The sequence below is a fragment of the Carcharhinus amblyrhynchos genome, chromosome 7 (assembly GCF_965287045.1).
Source record: "Carcharhinus amblyrhynchos chromosome 7, sCarAmb.v2.hapA, whole genome shotgun sequence".
NCBI lineage: Eukaryota > Metazoa > Chordata > Chondrichthyes > Carcharhiniformes > Carcharhinidae > Carcharhinus > Carcharhinus amblyrhynchos.
In genome coordinates, this window is record NC_137330.1 from 5,478,097 (window position 1) to 5,496,724 (window position 18,628).

General features: G+C 45.7%; 1 protein-coding gene across 1 annotated transcript in view; it reads left to right on the top strand.

Moving 5' to 3' along the window:
• The window catches only part of ddx43 (DEAD (Asp-Glu-Ala-Asp) box polypeptide 43), a 57,735-nt gene extending 42,057 nt beyond the window's left edge, over positions 1 to 15,678 (top strand). The window contains exons 13-17 of the mRNA XM_080191849.1: positions 3,082 to 3,191; positions 9,155 to 9,293; positions 11,008 to 11,095; positions 12,713 to 12,850; positions 15,320 to 15,678. Coding sequence (XP_080047975.1) covers positions 3,082 to 3,191; positions 9,155 to 9,293; positions 11,008 to 11,095; positions 12,713 to 12,850; positions 15,320 to 15,328 — 484 coding nt within the window. The 3' untranslated portion in view covers positions 15,329 to 15,678. The remainder of the gene's footprint in view (positions 1 to 3,081; positions 3,192 to 9,154; positions 9,294 to 11,007; positions 11,096 to 12,712; positions 12,851 to 15,319) is intronic.
• Positions 15,679 to 18,628: the final 2,950 nt, after the last annotated feature.

Consider the following 18,628-nt stretch of genomic DNA (forward strand, 5'->3'; position numbering starts at 1 on the left):
AGCGGCAGAGGCTGAGGGGAGACCTGATAGAAGTCTATTAAAATTACGAGAGGCATAGATAGGGTTGACAGAATTTTTTTTTCCCCAAGAGTTGAAATTTCTAATACTAGGGAAGATGCAGTTAAAGTGAGAGGGGCAAAGTTCAAAGAAGATGTAAGGGTTAAGTTTTTATACAGAGTGGAAAATATTTGGAACGTGCTGCCAGGCGTGGGTGGTGCAGGCAGATATGACGGGCATTAAAGGGGCCTTTAGATAAGCACATGAACGTGTAAGGAATAGAGGAATGTGGACCAAGGGCAGGCAGAAGGGATTAGTTTAATTTGGGATCATGTTCGGCACAACATTGTGGGCCAAAGGGCCTGTTTCTGTGCTGTACTGTTCCATGTCCTCAATGAATTATCCGGTTTTTCATATTTTTATATTCTTTGTACAGTGGCTAATATCAGGTTTCCTTCCCTTTATTATTGACTTAGTACCAGTACTATTGCTGGTGAGACAGTGTCAGAGGGTCTTGGATTTCATGTACTATAGTCACAGCTAGATACAGTCATGGCATCGGGTGTATTTCATACTGGGGGAGGACATCTCACGGTAATGGCTACTACCCCAGAACAAATAACAAGAGGTTTTTTTGTTTAAATTACACCAGATATAATTCAAAAGTGTCTTTCTTACGGGGAATTAAAAGTTGTACTTCTACTAAAAAGCCAGGGACAAGTGTCCGAATGGTGGCCTCATGCTGTGCTTTATGACTCTGTTACAATCAGCAGTTGTATTTCTGGTCACCTGATTTAGACATTGACTATAGAGGATTTTCCAATGATAAAGATGCAGCCTAAAGGAGAATACTTTCAAATGTAAGCGATATTTGATACTGATTGTGTTGTAGTTCATTATGAGTCACAGACTTATCTTTTTGTCCAAAAATGCCCCGAGCACAGAGGAAGAATATTTCATTGTATGGCTTGGGCTGTATAAGGTTCTGGTTAAACTCCATTTGGAACACTCTGAGCAGTTTTGGGCCCCATACCTAAGGAAGGATGTGCTGAACTTGGAGGGGGTCCAGAGGAGGTTCACAAGAATGATCCCTGGAATGAAGGGTTTGTCGCATGAGGAGTGGTTGAGAAGTCTGGGTCTATACTCAATGGAGTTTAGAAGGATGAGGTGGGAGATTTAATTGAAACTTACAGAATATTGAAAGGTGTGGATAGAGTAGACTTGGGGAGGATGTTTCCACAAATGGGAGAGACAAGAACCAGAGAGCACAACCTCAGAGTGAAGGGACGCTCTTTTAGAACCAAGATGAGGAGGAATTTCTTTAGCCAACGGCTGGTGAATCTGTGCCACAGAGGGCTGTGGAGGCCAGGTGTATTTAAGACAGAGATTGTTAGCTTTTTGATCAATAAGGGGATCAAGGGTTATGGGGAAAAGGCAGGAGAATGGGGATGAGAATCATACCAGCCATGATTGAATGGCAGAGCAGACTCCATGGGCTAAATGACCTAATTCTGCTTCTAGATCTTATTGCTGCTCCATATCAGGTCTATACCCCTACACCCAACCTGTCTGTATCACTGCTTATCTTCCACATAAACTTCTCACTAACCGTGTTGCCTTTCGCTGTCGATTAACATCAACATGTGGAGGTGCCAGCTTTGGACTTGGGTGGGTGCAGTAAGAAGTCTCTCAACACCAGGTTAAAGCCCAACAGGTTTACTTGGTATCACAAGCTTTCAGAGCACTGCTCCTTCATCAGGTGACTCTCAAAGTAAACTCTGCCCACAGAAAGCTTCCTGATTCCTTACCCCATTTATAATTTGCTGCCTTTCTGGTCCAGAGATGGCATTGTGTAGGAAAGTTTTACTTGTGCCATTGTAACGTGGGTTTTTAGATTCTGATTGGGAAAGGGTCCACGTAAGCCAGTCTTTCACTGGGAGTCCTGTGTATAAAACACTGAGACAGGGATGGAAAGGGAAAAAGGCTCTTCAACCCATCAACCAATGTATATTAAATCCTTGCAATTGGCTGAGCAGGAAAATGCTCATGGCCCCTTTCTGCACTGCCGGGATTGTATGATTTAGAGGAAATGTATGAGTGGCAATTATTGGAGAGCAGGTTGTCTGACATGGTCAAGTTTCATTGAAGTTACTGGAAGAAATTGTCCGAAGTGTTTCATTTCTGCTTAATCAAAACCCACATGGTCAAATTACCGAATTTGTGATGTTCGAATGAGAAAATATTTTTGTGAGCTTGCCTCCTTTACGAGAAATCTCTGCATCAGGTTTGTCAGAACCCTGAAGGACATAAGCTGCTTTGTGGTTTTGTAAGCAGCAGTCAGAATGATGTGTCATTAAGTCTGAATCAGCGGAAATCCACAGCTCAGAACTCCTTCCTTCCTGATTTTTTTTTTAATTTCAAATATCACAGAGGCACTTGCTTCAATCTTCTGCACACTCTGCCAAAATGATTTTTGGAAACATTTATTCATGGGCGGCTCAGTGGTTAGCACTGCTGCCTCACAACGCCAGGGATCCAGGTTCAATTCCAGCCTTGGGTGACTGCGTAGTTGGCGCATTATCCCCCCCCGCTGTGTCCGCGTGGAGTTCCTCCGGGTGCTCCAGTTTCTTCCCACATTCCAAAGATGTGTGGGGTTGATGGATTGACCATTCTAAATTGTTCATTAGTGTCAGGGAGATTAGCATGGTAAATACGTGGGGATAGGGCCTGGGTGGGATTGCTTTCAGTGCAGGCTGGATGGGCCAAATGGCCTCCTGCACTGTATGGATTCTAGGAATGTCCTACTAAATTGTGATTTGGATAAATATGTAGAACCAGTAGGGCAAGCAAGTATAAACGTGTTTAAAATGTGTTTTAATAAGTGAAACCTGATGAGGGAGATCGCACCACCCTGCTTAAAGCAGTAAATCACTGCAGTGAGTACTACTCAGTCTCTGACAGTCCCCTCATGCATCTTTGGAGGTTTCATTCAGGAGGGGGCTGGGGGCACTGGTCAAAGTGGTAGCATCCTTTTTTTTGTAAGTTTTTTTACCTGGTGACTGACTGCATATCATTTGGTTGTAGAGCTGATGATTTGTCAAGTGACTTCAGCCTGCATGGGATCCCGGTCCAGTCTCTTCATGGTGATCGGGAGCAGTATGACCGAGAGCAGGCTCTGGAAGATTTCAAGGAAGGTAGTAATTCGAAGGGGATTTCTGTAACCCTAAGGATTGAGGAGGTTTTCCGTCAATTAAACACTTTCTGCATCACTTGGATAACTGAGCCATTGTTGACTCTTCAAGTACTTGGCAGCTTTGAGTTTTTTCTCATCCTGTTTTGATGTCCCCACCCGCCGTACACCTTGTGACATGTTTGGCTGTTGCCTTTGTTCCTGAAGAACAAGGAGTTACTGTCAAGCGCATAATGTTGCGTAACAAGTGAGCATGTTATCTCTCTCTCTCTCTTTTTCTCTCTCTCTTTTTCTCTCTCTCTTTTTCTCTCTCTCTTTTTCTCTCTCTCTTTTTTCTCTCTCTCTTTTTCTCTCTCTCTTTTTCTCTCTCTCTTTTTCTCTCTCTCTTTTTCTCTCTCTCTTTTTCTCTCTCTCTTTTTCTCTCTCTCTTTTTCTCTCTCTCTCATGCATACAGAGCCTCAGAACAATTCCTCGCCCTCAGTAATCCTGGGCCGCCCACCTTTTGGCTCAGATCAAGTTCAAGGTGGCAACGTGCCTTATCTTGTCAGCTTAGATCTTGTTTATGGGGGACCATGATTGGATTCAATTTGAGTTTGGCTTTTGGAGCAAGCCAGGAGCTGGATTCAGGCTTGCCCGATCCACTCTGAGCATTGGCTGCGTAACATTAGGAACGGAGTAAAAATGTAAAGATCTTGACCCACCTACCAAGTGGAAATCGAAATCCACTGGGCTTTAGTGTGATGAACATTTAAGAAGGTTGGCAAGTCTGGCCAGATGTGTTCCTGGAAGTTTCACCATTTTCCATCTCTGATCCCCCATCAACAACCATATTTTCCACCCATGATAAACGAAAGTGTTGTAAGAAAATGACACACATAGTTGTTTTTAGTGACCCAATCATTCTTCTTCTGGTCTGTAACTATCAGAGAGCAAACCTACTTTTTAAACGATGCACAAAATGAGCATTTGCAGCAGCGTTCTGCCGGAGCCATGAGATTAGCACTTGGCATCCTTTCTGCCTGAGGCTTGAGATGTCAGACCACATTTGAAATGTTGAGCCCCATATGTAAAGAAGGATGTGCTGGCCTTGGATTGGACTCTGAGGAGAATGATCCTAGGATTGAAAGGCTTGATGTATGAGGAGCGTTTGAGGACTCTGGGTCTGTGCTCAATGAAGTTTATAAGGATAAAGGGGATCTCATTGAAAGTTAGAGAATACTGAAAGGCCTGGACAGTGTGGACGTGAAGAAGATGATTCCATTAGTGGGAGAGACTAGAATCCAGGGAAACAGGCTCAGAGCAAAGGGATGATCCTTTAGAACCGAGATGAGGAGGAATGTCTTCAGGTGGAAGGTGGTGAATCTATGGAATTCATTGCCACAAAAGGAGGCCAGTTCATCAAGTATATTTAAAACAGATAGGTGGGGTTCTCAATTAGTAAGGGGATCAAAGATTGCAGGGAAAAAAAGGCAGAAGAATGGGGTTGAGAAACTTATCAGCCATGATTGAATAGTGGATGGGCTGAATGGCCTAATTCTGCTCTTGTATCTTTATGGTCTTATGAAGTGACTGAATAATTTGAATCAGGAAATGAAAGGATCCCTTATCTAAAATGGGATTTGGGAACAAAGAGAACAAAGAACAACCCAGCACGGGAAACAGGCCCTTCGGCCCAACGAGCCCGCGCCGCCACATCGCCCTACACCTATTCTACCCTGCATGTCTACGAATGGGACCCTACTCAGTCAGATTCAGGGAAGAAATAGTGTCAATTTGGTGGAAACCAATTAGCCTAAGAGCACATCTTTGGGGTGTGGGAGGAAACCGGAGCGCCCGGAGGAAACCCACGCAACCACAGGGAGAATGCGCAAACTCCCGCAGACACAGGCCCAAATCCATGTATCTGCACAGCTAGCAGTGCTAGTCACTGAGCTGTTGTGGAGCCCGTCTATCGGTCCAGGATCAAGCACACACACCGACATGAAGTACTAGGCCACTCCTGGACTTCCAAGAGCAGCCCACGCACAACCCGCCGTGTGCATGCCCCTCGCTTGACACGAGGTGGACCTCCACCTGTGGAATAAAGACAAAACATATTAGTTATACAGCCTGCCCTTCCGGTGTCTCCCGAGGTTTAACCCTATTTAATAGCCCCTACCATATCCCTCCATTCCCGTTTCACTCATATGCCTATCTAACTGCATCTTAAACGAGTCCAACGTGCCTGCCTCCACCACCCTACTCGGTAGCGCATTCCAGACCCCCACAACTCTCTGTGTAAAGAACCTTCCTCTTACCTCCAAATTATACCTCCCCCCCCTCACCCTTAAGTGATGACCTCTTGTGTTCGTACCCAGTTTAGGGAGCAGTCTCTCACTATTAACTCTATCTATTCCCTTCAGTATCTTATATACCTCTATCATGTCCCCTCTCAATCTCCTTCTTTCCAAGGAGAATAGCCCCAGTCTCCTCAGTCTCTCCTCGTAACCCAGTCCCCCCATGCCAGGCAACATCCTGGTAAACCTCCTCTGCACCCTTTCCAGAGACTCCACGTCCTTCCGGTAATAAGGTGACCAGAACTGGACGCAGTACTCCAAATGCGGTCTAACCAACGTTCTGTATAACTGAAGCATTAGACGGCAGCTTTTATACTCTAAGCCCCTTCCTATAAAGGCTAACATCCCATAAGCCTTCCTAACAACGTTCTCCACTTGTGACACAACCTTCATGGATTTGTGGACCTGCACTCCCAGGTCCCTCTGTATTTCTATACTCCTAATCGGCCTACCTTTTATCACATAGCTCCTCTCTGCATTATTCCTTCCAAAATGCATCACCTCGCATTTGTCAGGATTAAATGCCATCTGCCACCTATCTGCCCACTGCACCAACCTATCTATATCCTGTTGTATCACCTGACAATCCAGTTCTGTACCCGCCAACCCTGCCATCTTGGTGTCATCAGCAAACTTGCTGATCACACCACCTACTCCCTCTTCTAAGTCATTTATGTAGACTACAAAGAGGAGAGGTCCCAGTACCGAGCCCTGCGGCACACCACTGGTCACTGGCCTCCAGCCCGACAAGGTACCCTCCACAACTACCCTCTGTCTCCTATTTCCCAACCAGTTCTCAACCCACCTAACTACCTGGCCTCGTATCCCATGCGCCTTAACCTTTTCTACCAGCCTACCGTGAGGGACTTTGTCAAACGCCTTACTGAAATCCATATAGATGACATCAACGGCTCTCCCATCGTCAACCGTTTTTGTCACCTCCTCAAAGAATTCCACCAGATTCGTAAGGCAAGACCTCCCTCTAACAAAGCCATGTTGCGTATCCCTAATCAGATCGCAACGCTCCAAATGCTCATACATCCTACCCCTAAGTATTTTTTCCATTAACTTCCCTACCACCGACGTCAAACTCACCGGCCTATAATTCCCAGGGTTATCCCTACTACCTTTTTTGAACAACGGGACCACATTTGCTACCCTCCAGTCTTCTGGGACCTCACCTGTGTCCAAAGAAGAGACAAAGATGTGCGCCAGAGGCCCAGCAATTTCATCTTTCGCCTCCCTAAGCAGCCTGGGATAAATACCATCAGGCCCCGGAGCTTTATCCGTCCTTACGCTACCTAAAAGCCCTAGCACTTCCTCTCTCGTAATAACTATATCCTGCAACTGAACCTCCGCTCCCTCCAAGAGACCGCACGATTCCGAACCCCTCTCCTTCGTGAATACCGACGCAAAGTATTCATTCAGGAGCTCCCCCATTCCCTCCGACTCAATACACAACTCTCCACTCTTGTCCCTAAGAGGACCAATTTTCCCTCTAACTACTCTCTTGCCTCTAATATAGGAATAAAATGCCTTAGGATTATCCTTAATCCTACCGGCCAAAGCCATCTCATGCCCTCTCTTCGCCCTTCTAATTCCCCTTTTTAGCTCCCTCCTACTCTCTCTATATTCCTCCAGCGCACACTCCGTACCCATTTGTTTGGACCTATCATACGCCTCCCTCTTCTTCCTGACCAAGTCTTCAATATCCCCCGTAATCCACGGCTCTCTAATCCTACCTTTCCCATCCTTTCGCTTAACCGGAACAAACCTCCCCTGCAACCATTTCATTTTGTCCCTAAAAGCCTCCCACTTGCCAACCGTGGACTTGCCAGCTAACAGTCCCTCCCAGTCAGTTTGCTGCAGCTCCCTCCTAATCCTGCCATAGCTCGCCTTTCCCCAGTTCAGCACACTCCCGCTTGGACGGCACTCATCCCTTTCCATTTTTATCCTAAAGTAGACGGACTTGTGGTCACTGTTCGCCACATGTTCGCCTACCTCTACCTCACCCACCTGCCCTGGCTCGTTTCCCAACACTAAATCCAGTATAGCCCCTCCCCTCGTCGGGCAAGTTACATACTGTTCTAGCGACCCTTCCATAACACATTTCACAAACTCCTCTCCCTCCGTACCCCCAGCTCTAGGCCCCCTCCAATTCACTCCGGGAAAATTAAAATCACCCACTACAACCACTCTATTCTTTCTGCACCTGTCCAAAATGCCCCTGCAAATTCCCTCCTCCACTGACTTTGGGCTGTTGGGTGGCCTATAGTACACCCCTAGCAGTGTGATCTCTCCCTTTTTATTCCTCAACTCCACCCACAGCGACTCAATCCCTATCTCTTCCATATCGCCCTCCCCCTGCACTACTGTGATGGAATGACCATGAAATGTTACATTGCGCAATGTGCCTCGCTGGTCAGATGTTCAAGAGCGACACAGTGATTGGCTGGGACTGGAGTTCATACTGGGCTGCTCCTATTAGACAGAAATTATACTGGCTGCTCTGAGCTTGCTGTAGGAGGAGCGCAGCGAAGGTTTACCAGAGCTATCCCCCTGGGATAGCAGGTCTATCATCGGCGGAGAGACTAAATCGGTTAGGATTATATTCACTGGAGTTTCGAAGAATGAAGGGGAATCTCATAGAAACTTACAAAATTTCAACAAGGTTAGACAGGTGGATTCAGAAAGAATGTTCCCTATGGTGGGGGAGTCCAGAACTAGGAGGACATAGTTTGAGGAAAAGGGGTGAACCTTTTAGAACTGAGGTGAGGAGAAATGGCGCTTACTTTCCATTGTGACTGTCGGGGGAAATGGAGAATGTGTGGAATTCACTACCACAGAAAGTAATTGAGACCAAAACGTTGTCTGATTTCAAGAAGAAATTTGATATAGCTCTTGGGGCTAAAGGAATCAAGGGATATGGGGGGGGAAATCAGGATATTGAATTTGATGATCAGCCATGATCAAAATGAATGGTGGAGGAAGCTCGAAGGGCCAAATGGCCTCCTCCTGCTTCTAGCTTCTGATTCTTTATGAAGCTGATGTGTTTTTGGATGATGTAACTGAAAGGCAGCATGTGGATGAGAAGCAGTGGGAGGATTGATAGTTTGACAGTGTTGGAATAGGGAGAGACCCTGTTAGAATGTTATAAATTTCTATGAGACACCCTCTCACTCTGCAAATAGAAACATATAAACTACCACGTGCACGTTGCGAGCACCCAAACCCCTTTCCAGCCTCTCAATTATTAAATTGATTTTCCGAAATCCAAATCAAGCAGAAATGGTTAACATCTAAACAGACCAAGCGACTGTCATCTCCCCCGACCCCCAACGCACACTGTCGTAGCGACTGTCAACCCCACCACACTGACTGTCCATAGCGACTGTCATCCCCCGTCACACACTGTCCATAGTGACTGTCTCCCCCCTCCCCCCCTACACAGTCCATAGCAACTGTCTCTCCTCTTCCCGCACCCCCCCCCAAGCGCACACAGACACACACATACTGCCCATGGCACAGAGAATTGATCAGCTCTATGTCCAGGGTGTTTCTGCTGTGTATCAGATACAAGTCATTTTGAAACATCACCATAAAGGAACTAATTCAAACCTCTGCTCTCCAGGGAGAGTCCGGATTCTTATTGCAACTGATCTGGCTTCACGTGGACTTGATGTGCACGATATCACACATGTGTTTAACTTCGATTTCCCTCGCAACATAGAAGAGTATGTGCACAGAATCGGGCGGACTGGCAGAGCAGGGTAAGAACACATAGAATTACCCGTTCAGTTGAAACTATTGCTAACGTATTCCCTGCCTGTATCTATCTTTCTTTTTCTTGGTCTCTGTTTCTGTCTTTGTGTCCCTCAGTGCTGTCTCAATCATACACTCTGTACTGTGGGAGAGCTGCACTTTCCCAGGTGCCACCTTTCAAATGAGACATTAAAGTTCTCCCTTCTGCCCTCTCGGGTGCCATAGACCCTTAGAAAACCTACAGCGCAGAAAGCGGCCACTTGGTCGATCGAGTCCACACCGACTCTCTGAAAGAGTATCCCACTCTCCTCCCCAGCCCCGCAACCCGTTTACGATGGCCAATCCTCCAAACCTACACACCCCTGGACACTAAGGGGCAATTTAGCATGGCCGATGCACGTCTTTTGGACTGTGGGAGGAAACCGGAGCACCCGGAGGAAATCCACGCAGACACAGGGAGAATGTGCAGACTCCGCACAGACAGTGACCCAAGGCTGGAATCAAACCCATGTTCCTGGCTCTGTGAGGCAGCAGTGTTATGCACTGTGCCACCGTGCCTCTTTCCAGATCATAACATGGAAAATCTCTTCGGAACTTAACAACCCACCCTGAACTTCTAGTTAACTGTCTTATCACAAAAGACAAAATATCCTCCCAATTGGCTGCTCTGCTCCCTGTTTGAAATATTGTTATTGATCCGTTCTGTCTTCTAGTGATATGAAATTTTGAGGGAAATAATTTTCGCGGTGAGATGCCAATAAATCCCTGCCTCTTCTAAAATCAGCTCATTAATGTAGCTCTTTGCTGTGTTGGATTGCTGTCTGGAGCCACTGGAGGCTTAATGGCTTGGGGAACAATATGCCGATATTGAGAGTTCTGTACTGTGCTGATAGCTTCCAGCATCTTCCTGACAGGTACATGTACCAGAGGGACTCTCAATCACATTAAACTGCATCTGCTGCATACCTGTTCCGAATTCCTTCCCAGTTTGTGCACTCTTGGTGAATCATTGCATCCTTACAGTGCATAAGGAGGTCATTCAGCCCATCTAGCCTGCACTGACAACAATCCCACCCAGGCCTTGTCCCTGTAACCCCATGTATTTACCCTGCTAATTCCCCTGACGCTACGGTCAATTTAGCATGGCCAATCAACCCAACTCTCACATCTTTGGACTAAGGGAGGAAGTCGGAGCACCCGGAGGAAACCCACCCAGATACCGGGAGACTGTGCAAACTCCACACAGACAGTGACCCAAGCCGAGAATTGAACCCAGGTCCGTGGCGCTGGGAGGCAGCAGTGCTAACCATTTGTGCCACCGTGAGATCTCCAAATTTAGGCCCTTTTGAAACTGCTGTTTTTCAAGTTATTTGTAAAAGATAAAAGAGCAATGCTGGCCTGTGTGAGCATTTCCCACCAGCTCCCATTGCCGATTCATTGTCTTCTTATCAATCTGATTTCTTTGATTCTGCCACCTTGCACGTTTTTAATTTGGTCTTAGAGCCATGTTAGATACCTGCTATCAATGAATGTTCCCAGAGTCAATGGAAGAACATTTCGATTTATAACTACACTACCTTTCTCCATTTGGGGACTCTCCTGGTAGCAAGCACATTGTAACTTCCTTTAATGCTGTACACCTTGCCACTCCTGCTACTTAATGAAGTTATACAGGACACTGGGGATTTGTCTGTGTTTTAAACATGCTGTCTTTTCTTTCAGTCGCATGGGATCAGCAATAACCCTCGTCACCAGGAGTGACTGGCGATTTGCTGCAGAGTTGATTGCAATTCTGGAACGAGCGTGTCAAGTACGTGTTTATACTTCTCGTGGCGTGCATATCCAGAATTCACTGATAGAGAATTCCATTCTAAACATCTCGTCTTTTTGATTTGATTTATTATTGTCACTGGGATACAATGGAAAGTGTTTTATGCGCTATACAGATAAAGCATACTGTACATAGAGTACATGGGAGAAAGAAAAGAGAGGGTGCAGAATATAGTGTGACGCTCAGAGCTAGGGAGTAGAGAAAGATCAACTTAATACAAGGTTGGTCCATTCAAAAGTCTGGCAGCAGGGAAGAAGCTATTTTGGGGCAAATTTTCCCATTCTGCCCGCCATGGGAATCGAAGCGGATGAGGGACAGACCATGGAAAGGTCCATTGATCTTGGGCAGGATTTTCTGGTTTCGGGGCAAGCACAGTCAGAAAATCCCACCCCTTTGGCCATTTGGTGTGTGATCTCAAGGCTTTTGTATCTTTTTCCCAACGGAAAAAGGTGGAAGAGAAAATGTCCGGCATGCATGGCGATCTTCATGATGCTGGTTGCTTTCCTGAGGTACTGGGAAATGTAGACAGAGTCAATGGATGGGAGGCTGGATTGGATTACATTCACAACTCTTTGTAAATCCTTTAGCCGAGACCGTGCAGGTCCCCAATGATCCAGAAACCACAGCATTCAGTCAAGATAATCTGAATTGAATAGCTCAGGATTCCCAGGGTGTTTCTGTACTCAAACTTCTTGAAAGAAATCTGAGGAATGACCTCACGGCGATGTTTAAAGTTATGAACTTGTTTGATGGTCTATATTTCAATAGAAATGATGTTTCCAGCTGGCTGGGAATCCAATACCAAGGGCTGCAAGTATAAAACAGTTACAGACACAGCAAGGAACTCAGGGGAAGCTTCATTACACAGAAAGTGGTGAGGATGTTGCCTGGAGTAGAGGGTATGAGCTATAAGGAGAGGCTGGACAAACTGGTATTGCTTTCTCTGGAGCAGTGGAGGCTGAGGGGAGACTTGATAAAAGTCTATAAAATTATGAGAGGCTTCAACAGGGTTGAGTCAGAATCTTTATCCCAGAGTTGAAATGTCTAATACTCGGAGCATGCACTTAAGGTGAGAGGGGGAAAGTTCAAAGGAGATGTGAGGGGCAGGTTTCTTTACACAGAGTGGTAGGGGTCTGGAACCCATTTCCAGGGTGGTGGTGCAGGCAGATAAGAACGTTTAAGGGGCTTTTAGATAAGCACATGAATACACAAGGAATAGAGGGATATGGACCAATGGCAGGAAGAATGGATTAGTTTAATTTGGCATTGTGTGCGGCACAACATTGTGGGCCGAAGGGCCTGTTCCCTGTTCTCACGTGGAGCTGATTGTCACCGAGTGGCTGAGATGAATAGTATATTTAGACTTAAGGGGAAACTGGTCAAAGCGAAAGCAATAGAAAGATATGTCAATGGGCTGGAAAGAAGCAAGAGGAAGCTTATGTGGAGCGTGAACCAGTGTTGCAGAATGGCCTGTTTCTGTGCTGTAATTTCTATGTAATGTTATTTCCACCTGCCGTTGACAAGGTGTGAGATAGTGCCGCTGCTTTGTTTTTCTAATTGAACTTGATCATGCAACGTGGTCTCTCCCACCTGTAGCCAGTTCCTGAAGAGCTTCTGACAATGGCAAAAAGGTACGAGCAAAACAAAATGAAGAAGGAGCATGAGAGGGAGCTTGCAACCTCCCATGGTGAAGGACGCAGAGGCTGTGGGCAAGGCAAAAGAGGCTGGAACAAAGTAAGATCGAAAACCACCTTCTCAATTTAAACTCTCCTGCATTAGACTGTATCAAATTCCAAATCTTGATGTGCCTCGATTAAATACTTAATGCTGTTCAGGGGAGGCAATGGTCTAGTTGTATCATCAGAGTATTCATCCAGAAACTTGGCTAATGTTCTGGAGACTCGGGTTCGAATCTCGCCAAGGCAGATGGTGGAATTGGAATTCACTATTAAAAAACCTGGAATTAAGAATCTCCTGATGACCGTGAAACCATTGTCAACTGTCAGAAAAACTCATCTGGTTCACTAATGTCCTTTAGGGAACGAAATCTGCCGTTCTTTCCAGGTCTTGCCTACGTGTTGTCCTTGCCTGATCTGGCCCAGAGCCGCAGCAATGTGGTTGATTCTTATCTACCCTCAGGCAATAAATGCTGAACAGCCCGTGACACCCATGTCCCACGAATGAATGAAAAAAATTGTTCTGCAATTCAATACTTCAGTCAGAGTGCTGGATCTGATGGTGACATTTATACTTAGAGAGGAAAACAACAGAATGAAAGGGTACCACATTTCCACGGGTAGACTTGAATCTCCACCCATCTGTGCAGAGAAAAACTCTTTCTCAATAGTGACACTGACAGTAGTGGAAACCAAGGATTGATCTTGTATCCAATCCTTTACACCCCTGTCAAACTTGGCTTTAGCCCCGATGTAAAAAAACAAACAGCGTTGGTGAAATATTGTTGTTAATGGCAGAGCTGAAGGAAATGTTATGCTTCCTGTCCAGGTTTTTAGTGTGTTTGATAGTGTGCCATTCTCACAGCTCTGAGGCTGCTGCTTAATAATACTAGGGCCATGGCTAGTTTCGACAGCAATCCCAGGGTGAGGTTACTCACGCAGTCACTGACAGGCTGCCACACAGAACTGAGATGTTAGGTTCGAGTGTTTCTTCCATTGATCTCCTGAGGAAGTTATGAAGTAACACTGTTGTCCTCTCAGACTTGCTTGTCACACGTGCACAAGGGAACTAACAAAGACTCATCCTTGACACTGGAGCAAAAGGTTTTAAAAACACAGCTTTCTAAATCGAGCTGGCAGTGCATTGGCACAGGATTGTGTGGTTCGAATTATCAGGCAAACTGGCAGTTCTTTAAGTTCTGGAGTTTAATGTGGAGAAGTGTGAGGTAATTCATTTCGGTAGGATTAACAGATGTGTTCAGTATAGGGCTAACGGGAGGACTTTGAATAGAGTGGAGGAGCAGAGGGATCTAGGTGTATGTGTACATAGATCCCTGAAGGTTGGGAATCAAGTAGATAAGGTAGTTAAGAAGGCATACGGTGTCTTGGCGTTTATTGGTAGGGGGATTGAATTTAGGAGTCGCAGCGTCATGTTGCAACTGTACACAACTCTGGTGCGGCCGCACTTGGAGTACTGTGTGCAGTTCTGGTCCCCACATTACAGGAAGGACGTTGAGGCTTTGGAGAGGGTGCAGAGGAGGTTTACCAGGATGTTGCCTGGTATGGAGGGGAGGTCATATGAGGAGAGACTGAGGGATTTGGGGTTGTTTTCACTGGAAAGAAGGAGGCTAAGAGGGGATCTTATTGAAACATATAAGATGATTAGGGGTTTAGATAGGGTGGATAGTGATAGCCTTTTTCCTCGGATGGAGAATGCTAGCACGAGGGGGCATGGCTTTAAACTAAGGGGGGGTAGTTATAGGACGGATGTCGGGGGTAGGTTCTTTACCCAGAGGGTGGTGAGGGATTGGAATGCCCTGCCTGCTGCGGTTGTAAATGCGCCTAGTTTGGGGGCATTTAAGAGATCTATGGATAGGTTTATGGACGAAAAGGGATTGGTTTAGATTAGTGGGTCAGTGTTTTTTTTTAAAAAACTGGTCGGCGCAACATCGTGGGCCAAAGGGCCTGTTCTGCGCTGTAATGTTCTATGTTCTTGGTTCTGCAGCATTGTCAATCTAGGGCGAGGGCCCATGGGGAGGGAGCACAGTGTCCAGTTAGCATTGAATGAAAACTATCCTCCTTTAAGTTGTTCATCCTCTAACAACACCGGAGTCTCAAAGATATCACAAACGGCCGATGAATGCTAAATAGGGTGGCATGTTGATTAACGCTGCTGCCTCACAGCATCAGGGACCTGGGTTCCATTCCCAGCTTGGGTCACTGTCTGTGTGGAGTCTGCACATTCTCCTCGTATCTGCATGAGTTTCCTCCAGTGCTCCAGTTTCCTCCCACAGTCCGAAAGACATGCTGGTTAGGTGCATTGGCCATGCTAAATTCTCCCTCAGTGTATCTGAACAGGTGCCGGAGTGTGGCGACTTTCACAATAACTTCCATTAGAGTGTTAATGTAAGCCTACTTGTGACATTAATAAACAAATTTTAAATCAACATTACAAGCTCAAACTAAAGGAGTATTAGTTGTTTTACAGCCAAACAGTTGATTAATTTGCACAATTATATTTTTGCAGAGATATTGAACAGTAAGTGCCACTTCTTGCTGTCATTCCTGTAAAAGGGAAAAGCAAGCGCGAATCGTGCAATGGAAGTTACTGCGCAGACACTACTCCGAGGTACACGAACACTGCACTTTCCTGTATCCTTCACTTCTTTCGAAAGCCGAGAACAGAAATGTTTTTTGAAGAATTGCTTTTTTTTTCCTTTAATGTTATTTTCTAATGAGGCCGACCTCTTGTGGAGGGAAGGAGTGTGATTCCATTTCGTAGTTGGGACAGCAGCAAGCTGTGCTGTCCCTGGGTGTTGATGTTTAACTTGACACATTTCACTGTATTTTATTGGAAGATGAATAAACATGCAGCCAGTTCCAATATTAATGTCCCTGTCTGTGTATGTGGCTAGCCTGAGGCTCCAGAGCAGTCTGCCATGGATCCTCCAGGGTTCATTATTCCCATAACAGAACGCGTATCTAATTCATCTTCAACACTTTTTATTAAACACAGCAAACTTTATGGAAGTGATTGGAGGAAAATATGCTAGTGTTCATCGGTTTCTATTTTTCTGAGCTGGGGGTAAGTCTAAGTGTTGGCGACTGTGAAGGTGTTTAGATGGCGGTCCTCCCTTGGCATAGCATTGAAGTGTCAGCCTTTATTTATTGTACAGGGCATTCGTGAGGCCACATCTGAAGTACTGAGGGAAGTTTGGTGTCCTTATCTGAGAAAGGATGTCCTTGCTGTAGAGGGAGTGCAGCAGAGATTTACCAGGGTGATTCCTGGGATAGAGGGTATTTCCTGTGAGGAGAGACTGAATAAACTCTGATTGTTCTCCCTGGAAGGGAGGAGGCTGAGGGGACACTTGACAGAAAGTTTGAAATTATGAGAGGTATAGATAGAGTGAACAGTTGGAAGCTTTTTCCCAGGGCAGAAATGGCAATTACAAGGGGGCAGAAGTTCAAGATAAGGGGGGAAATGTTCAGTGGAGATGGGGGGAGGCTTTTTTACACAGGGTGGTGGGGGCCTGGAATGCACTGCCACATGAGGTGGTTGAGGCAGTTATGATCTGGATAGACATATGAACAAATGGGGAATAGAATGATATAAGTGGTTCGTCTAGATAGGTAAATGTGATCAGTGCAGGCTTGGAGGGCCAAAGGGTCTGTTCCTGAGCTGTTCTGTTCTTTGCACAGTAGATCTGTCATACGAAAGGCTAAATTGGTTAGGATTATATTCGCTGGAGTTTAGAAGAGTGAGGGGGGGGTCTTGTAGAAACTTTTAAAATTCCAACAGGGTTAGACAGGATAGATTCAGAAAGAATGTTGCTGATGGTGGGGGAGCCCAGAATCAGGAGCCATAGTTTGAGGATAAGAGGTAAAATTTTTAGAACAGAGGTGAGAAGTTTCTTCACCCAGAGGGCGGTGTGTGGAATTCAACAGAATGCAGTTGAGGCCAAAATGTTGTGTGATTTCAAGAAGAAATTAGATCTCTTGGGGCTAAAGGGATATGGGGCGATCAGGATATTGAACTGAATGAATGGCCTGCTCCAGCCTCTGGTTTCTATTGAATCTGGTTCTGCATTAGGGATTGAACTCAGACAGGGGAGCACGCTGCCATTCTGCCAAATTGTCCCTCCAAGTAGTTCACTGACTGGGCCTGAGCTCCGATCTCAGAGATCACAAAACTCGAAGCAGATATTTCCCATTGCACGTTGGGAGTAAAACTCTTCCAGATTTAAAGGAACAAAAACCAGAATTTCACCCAAAGCTTTCTCCTATAGTCTACCAAGTAAATACCACCCAGCTTGCTGATTGTTGAACTCTGCTCTAAATACTTAGCCAACTTCCCCCTTAATATCTATTGTTAGGTTGAACATAAGCTGAGAATGACCACATTCAGCAGTGAGGGGAATTGAAACTTTGAAATAGGGACGTGTGCAGAATGCCACATCAATATCTGGATTCTTGAGTCTGGGTTAAACTGGATAAACGTTGTGTTGAGAGAGAAGTCCACATCTTGTGTCTGTATAGAAATCAATTCACACAGCTTTTTATTTATTTGTGTGATGCAGACATTGCTGGCAAGGCCAGTGTTTATTGCCCTTGGAAAGATAGCGATGAGCGACCTACTTGAACTGTTGGGTTCCTTGTGTACGTACATCCACACGACCATCGGGAGTGGAGTTCTGGTTAAATCTAGAGTGATGAATGCGCGATGGGATCAATACAGTGAGATAAATCTGCCCTGGCACTATTTGCTTGGCAAGCCGCTTCCTTGAAGTTAAGCCTCACTCTGCAGGGGGACAAAATCCATGGGGCTGAGAATAAGTTGGGTTTGCCACTTTCATGAGTTTCAAGTAAAGGCGAAAAGAAGCATTTGGAGATCAGGCAGTTCTCTGACCATCTGACTATACATCAATGTAACTCTTCATCTTCGTTAATGCTTTCTCTGATCAGTACCTTCACATTAAACCACAGTACATACAGATAGGTGACATTCCATCCACCTCTTTTGACGGCCATTGAAAATTTTTTTTGCTCACCTTTGAAAGTGAAAAATACAATTTAGACATCGGATAACAAGTCCAAAATTCTCGGTCATTTATTTGGCCACAGAAGGTCAGAACTGAATGGAACACTCTAACCAGCGAGCCTGTGTGGTGGAAGCTACACCATTCACAAACGTCAATAAGCCATCACTACTGCATCATCTTTGGGATTACCATTGCAGGAAACTCAACTGGATTTGCCACATGAACGCAGTGGCTACAGGAGCAGGTCAGAGGCTAGGAATATTGTGGTGAATAACTCATCTGCTGACTCCCCAAAGCCTATCCACCACCTCCAAAGATACAAGTTAGGAGTGTGATGGAATATTCTCCACTTACCTGGATGGGTGCAGTTCCAATAAAACACAAGAAGCTTGACAAAGCAGCCCACTTGACTGGCACCACATCTACAAACATTCAATCCCTCCACCACTGATACTCAGTAGCAGCAGTGTGTACTAGCCACAGGACGCACTGTAGCAATTCATCAAAGATCCTTAGACAGCATCTTCCAAACCTACAACTGCTTCCAACTAGAAGGACAAGGGTAGCAGATATGTGTGAGACACCATGACCTGCAAGTTCCCCTCCAAGCCACTCACCATCCTTGCTTGCCTTTCCCTCAATAGCGCTGGGTAAGAATCCTGGAATTCCTTCCCTAATGGCTTTGTGGGTCAACCCACAGCATGTGGGCTGCAGCAATCCCAGAAGGTAGCTCATCACCACCTTCTCAAGGGCAACTAGGGCTAGGCAATAAGTGCTGGCTGGCCAGCCAGCGATGA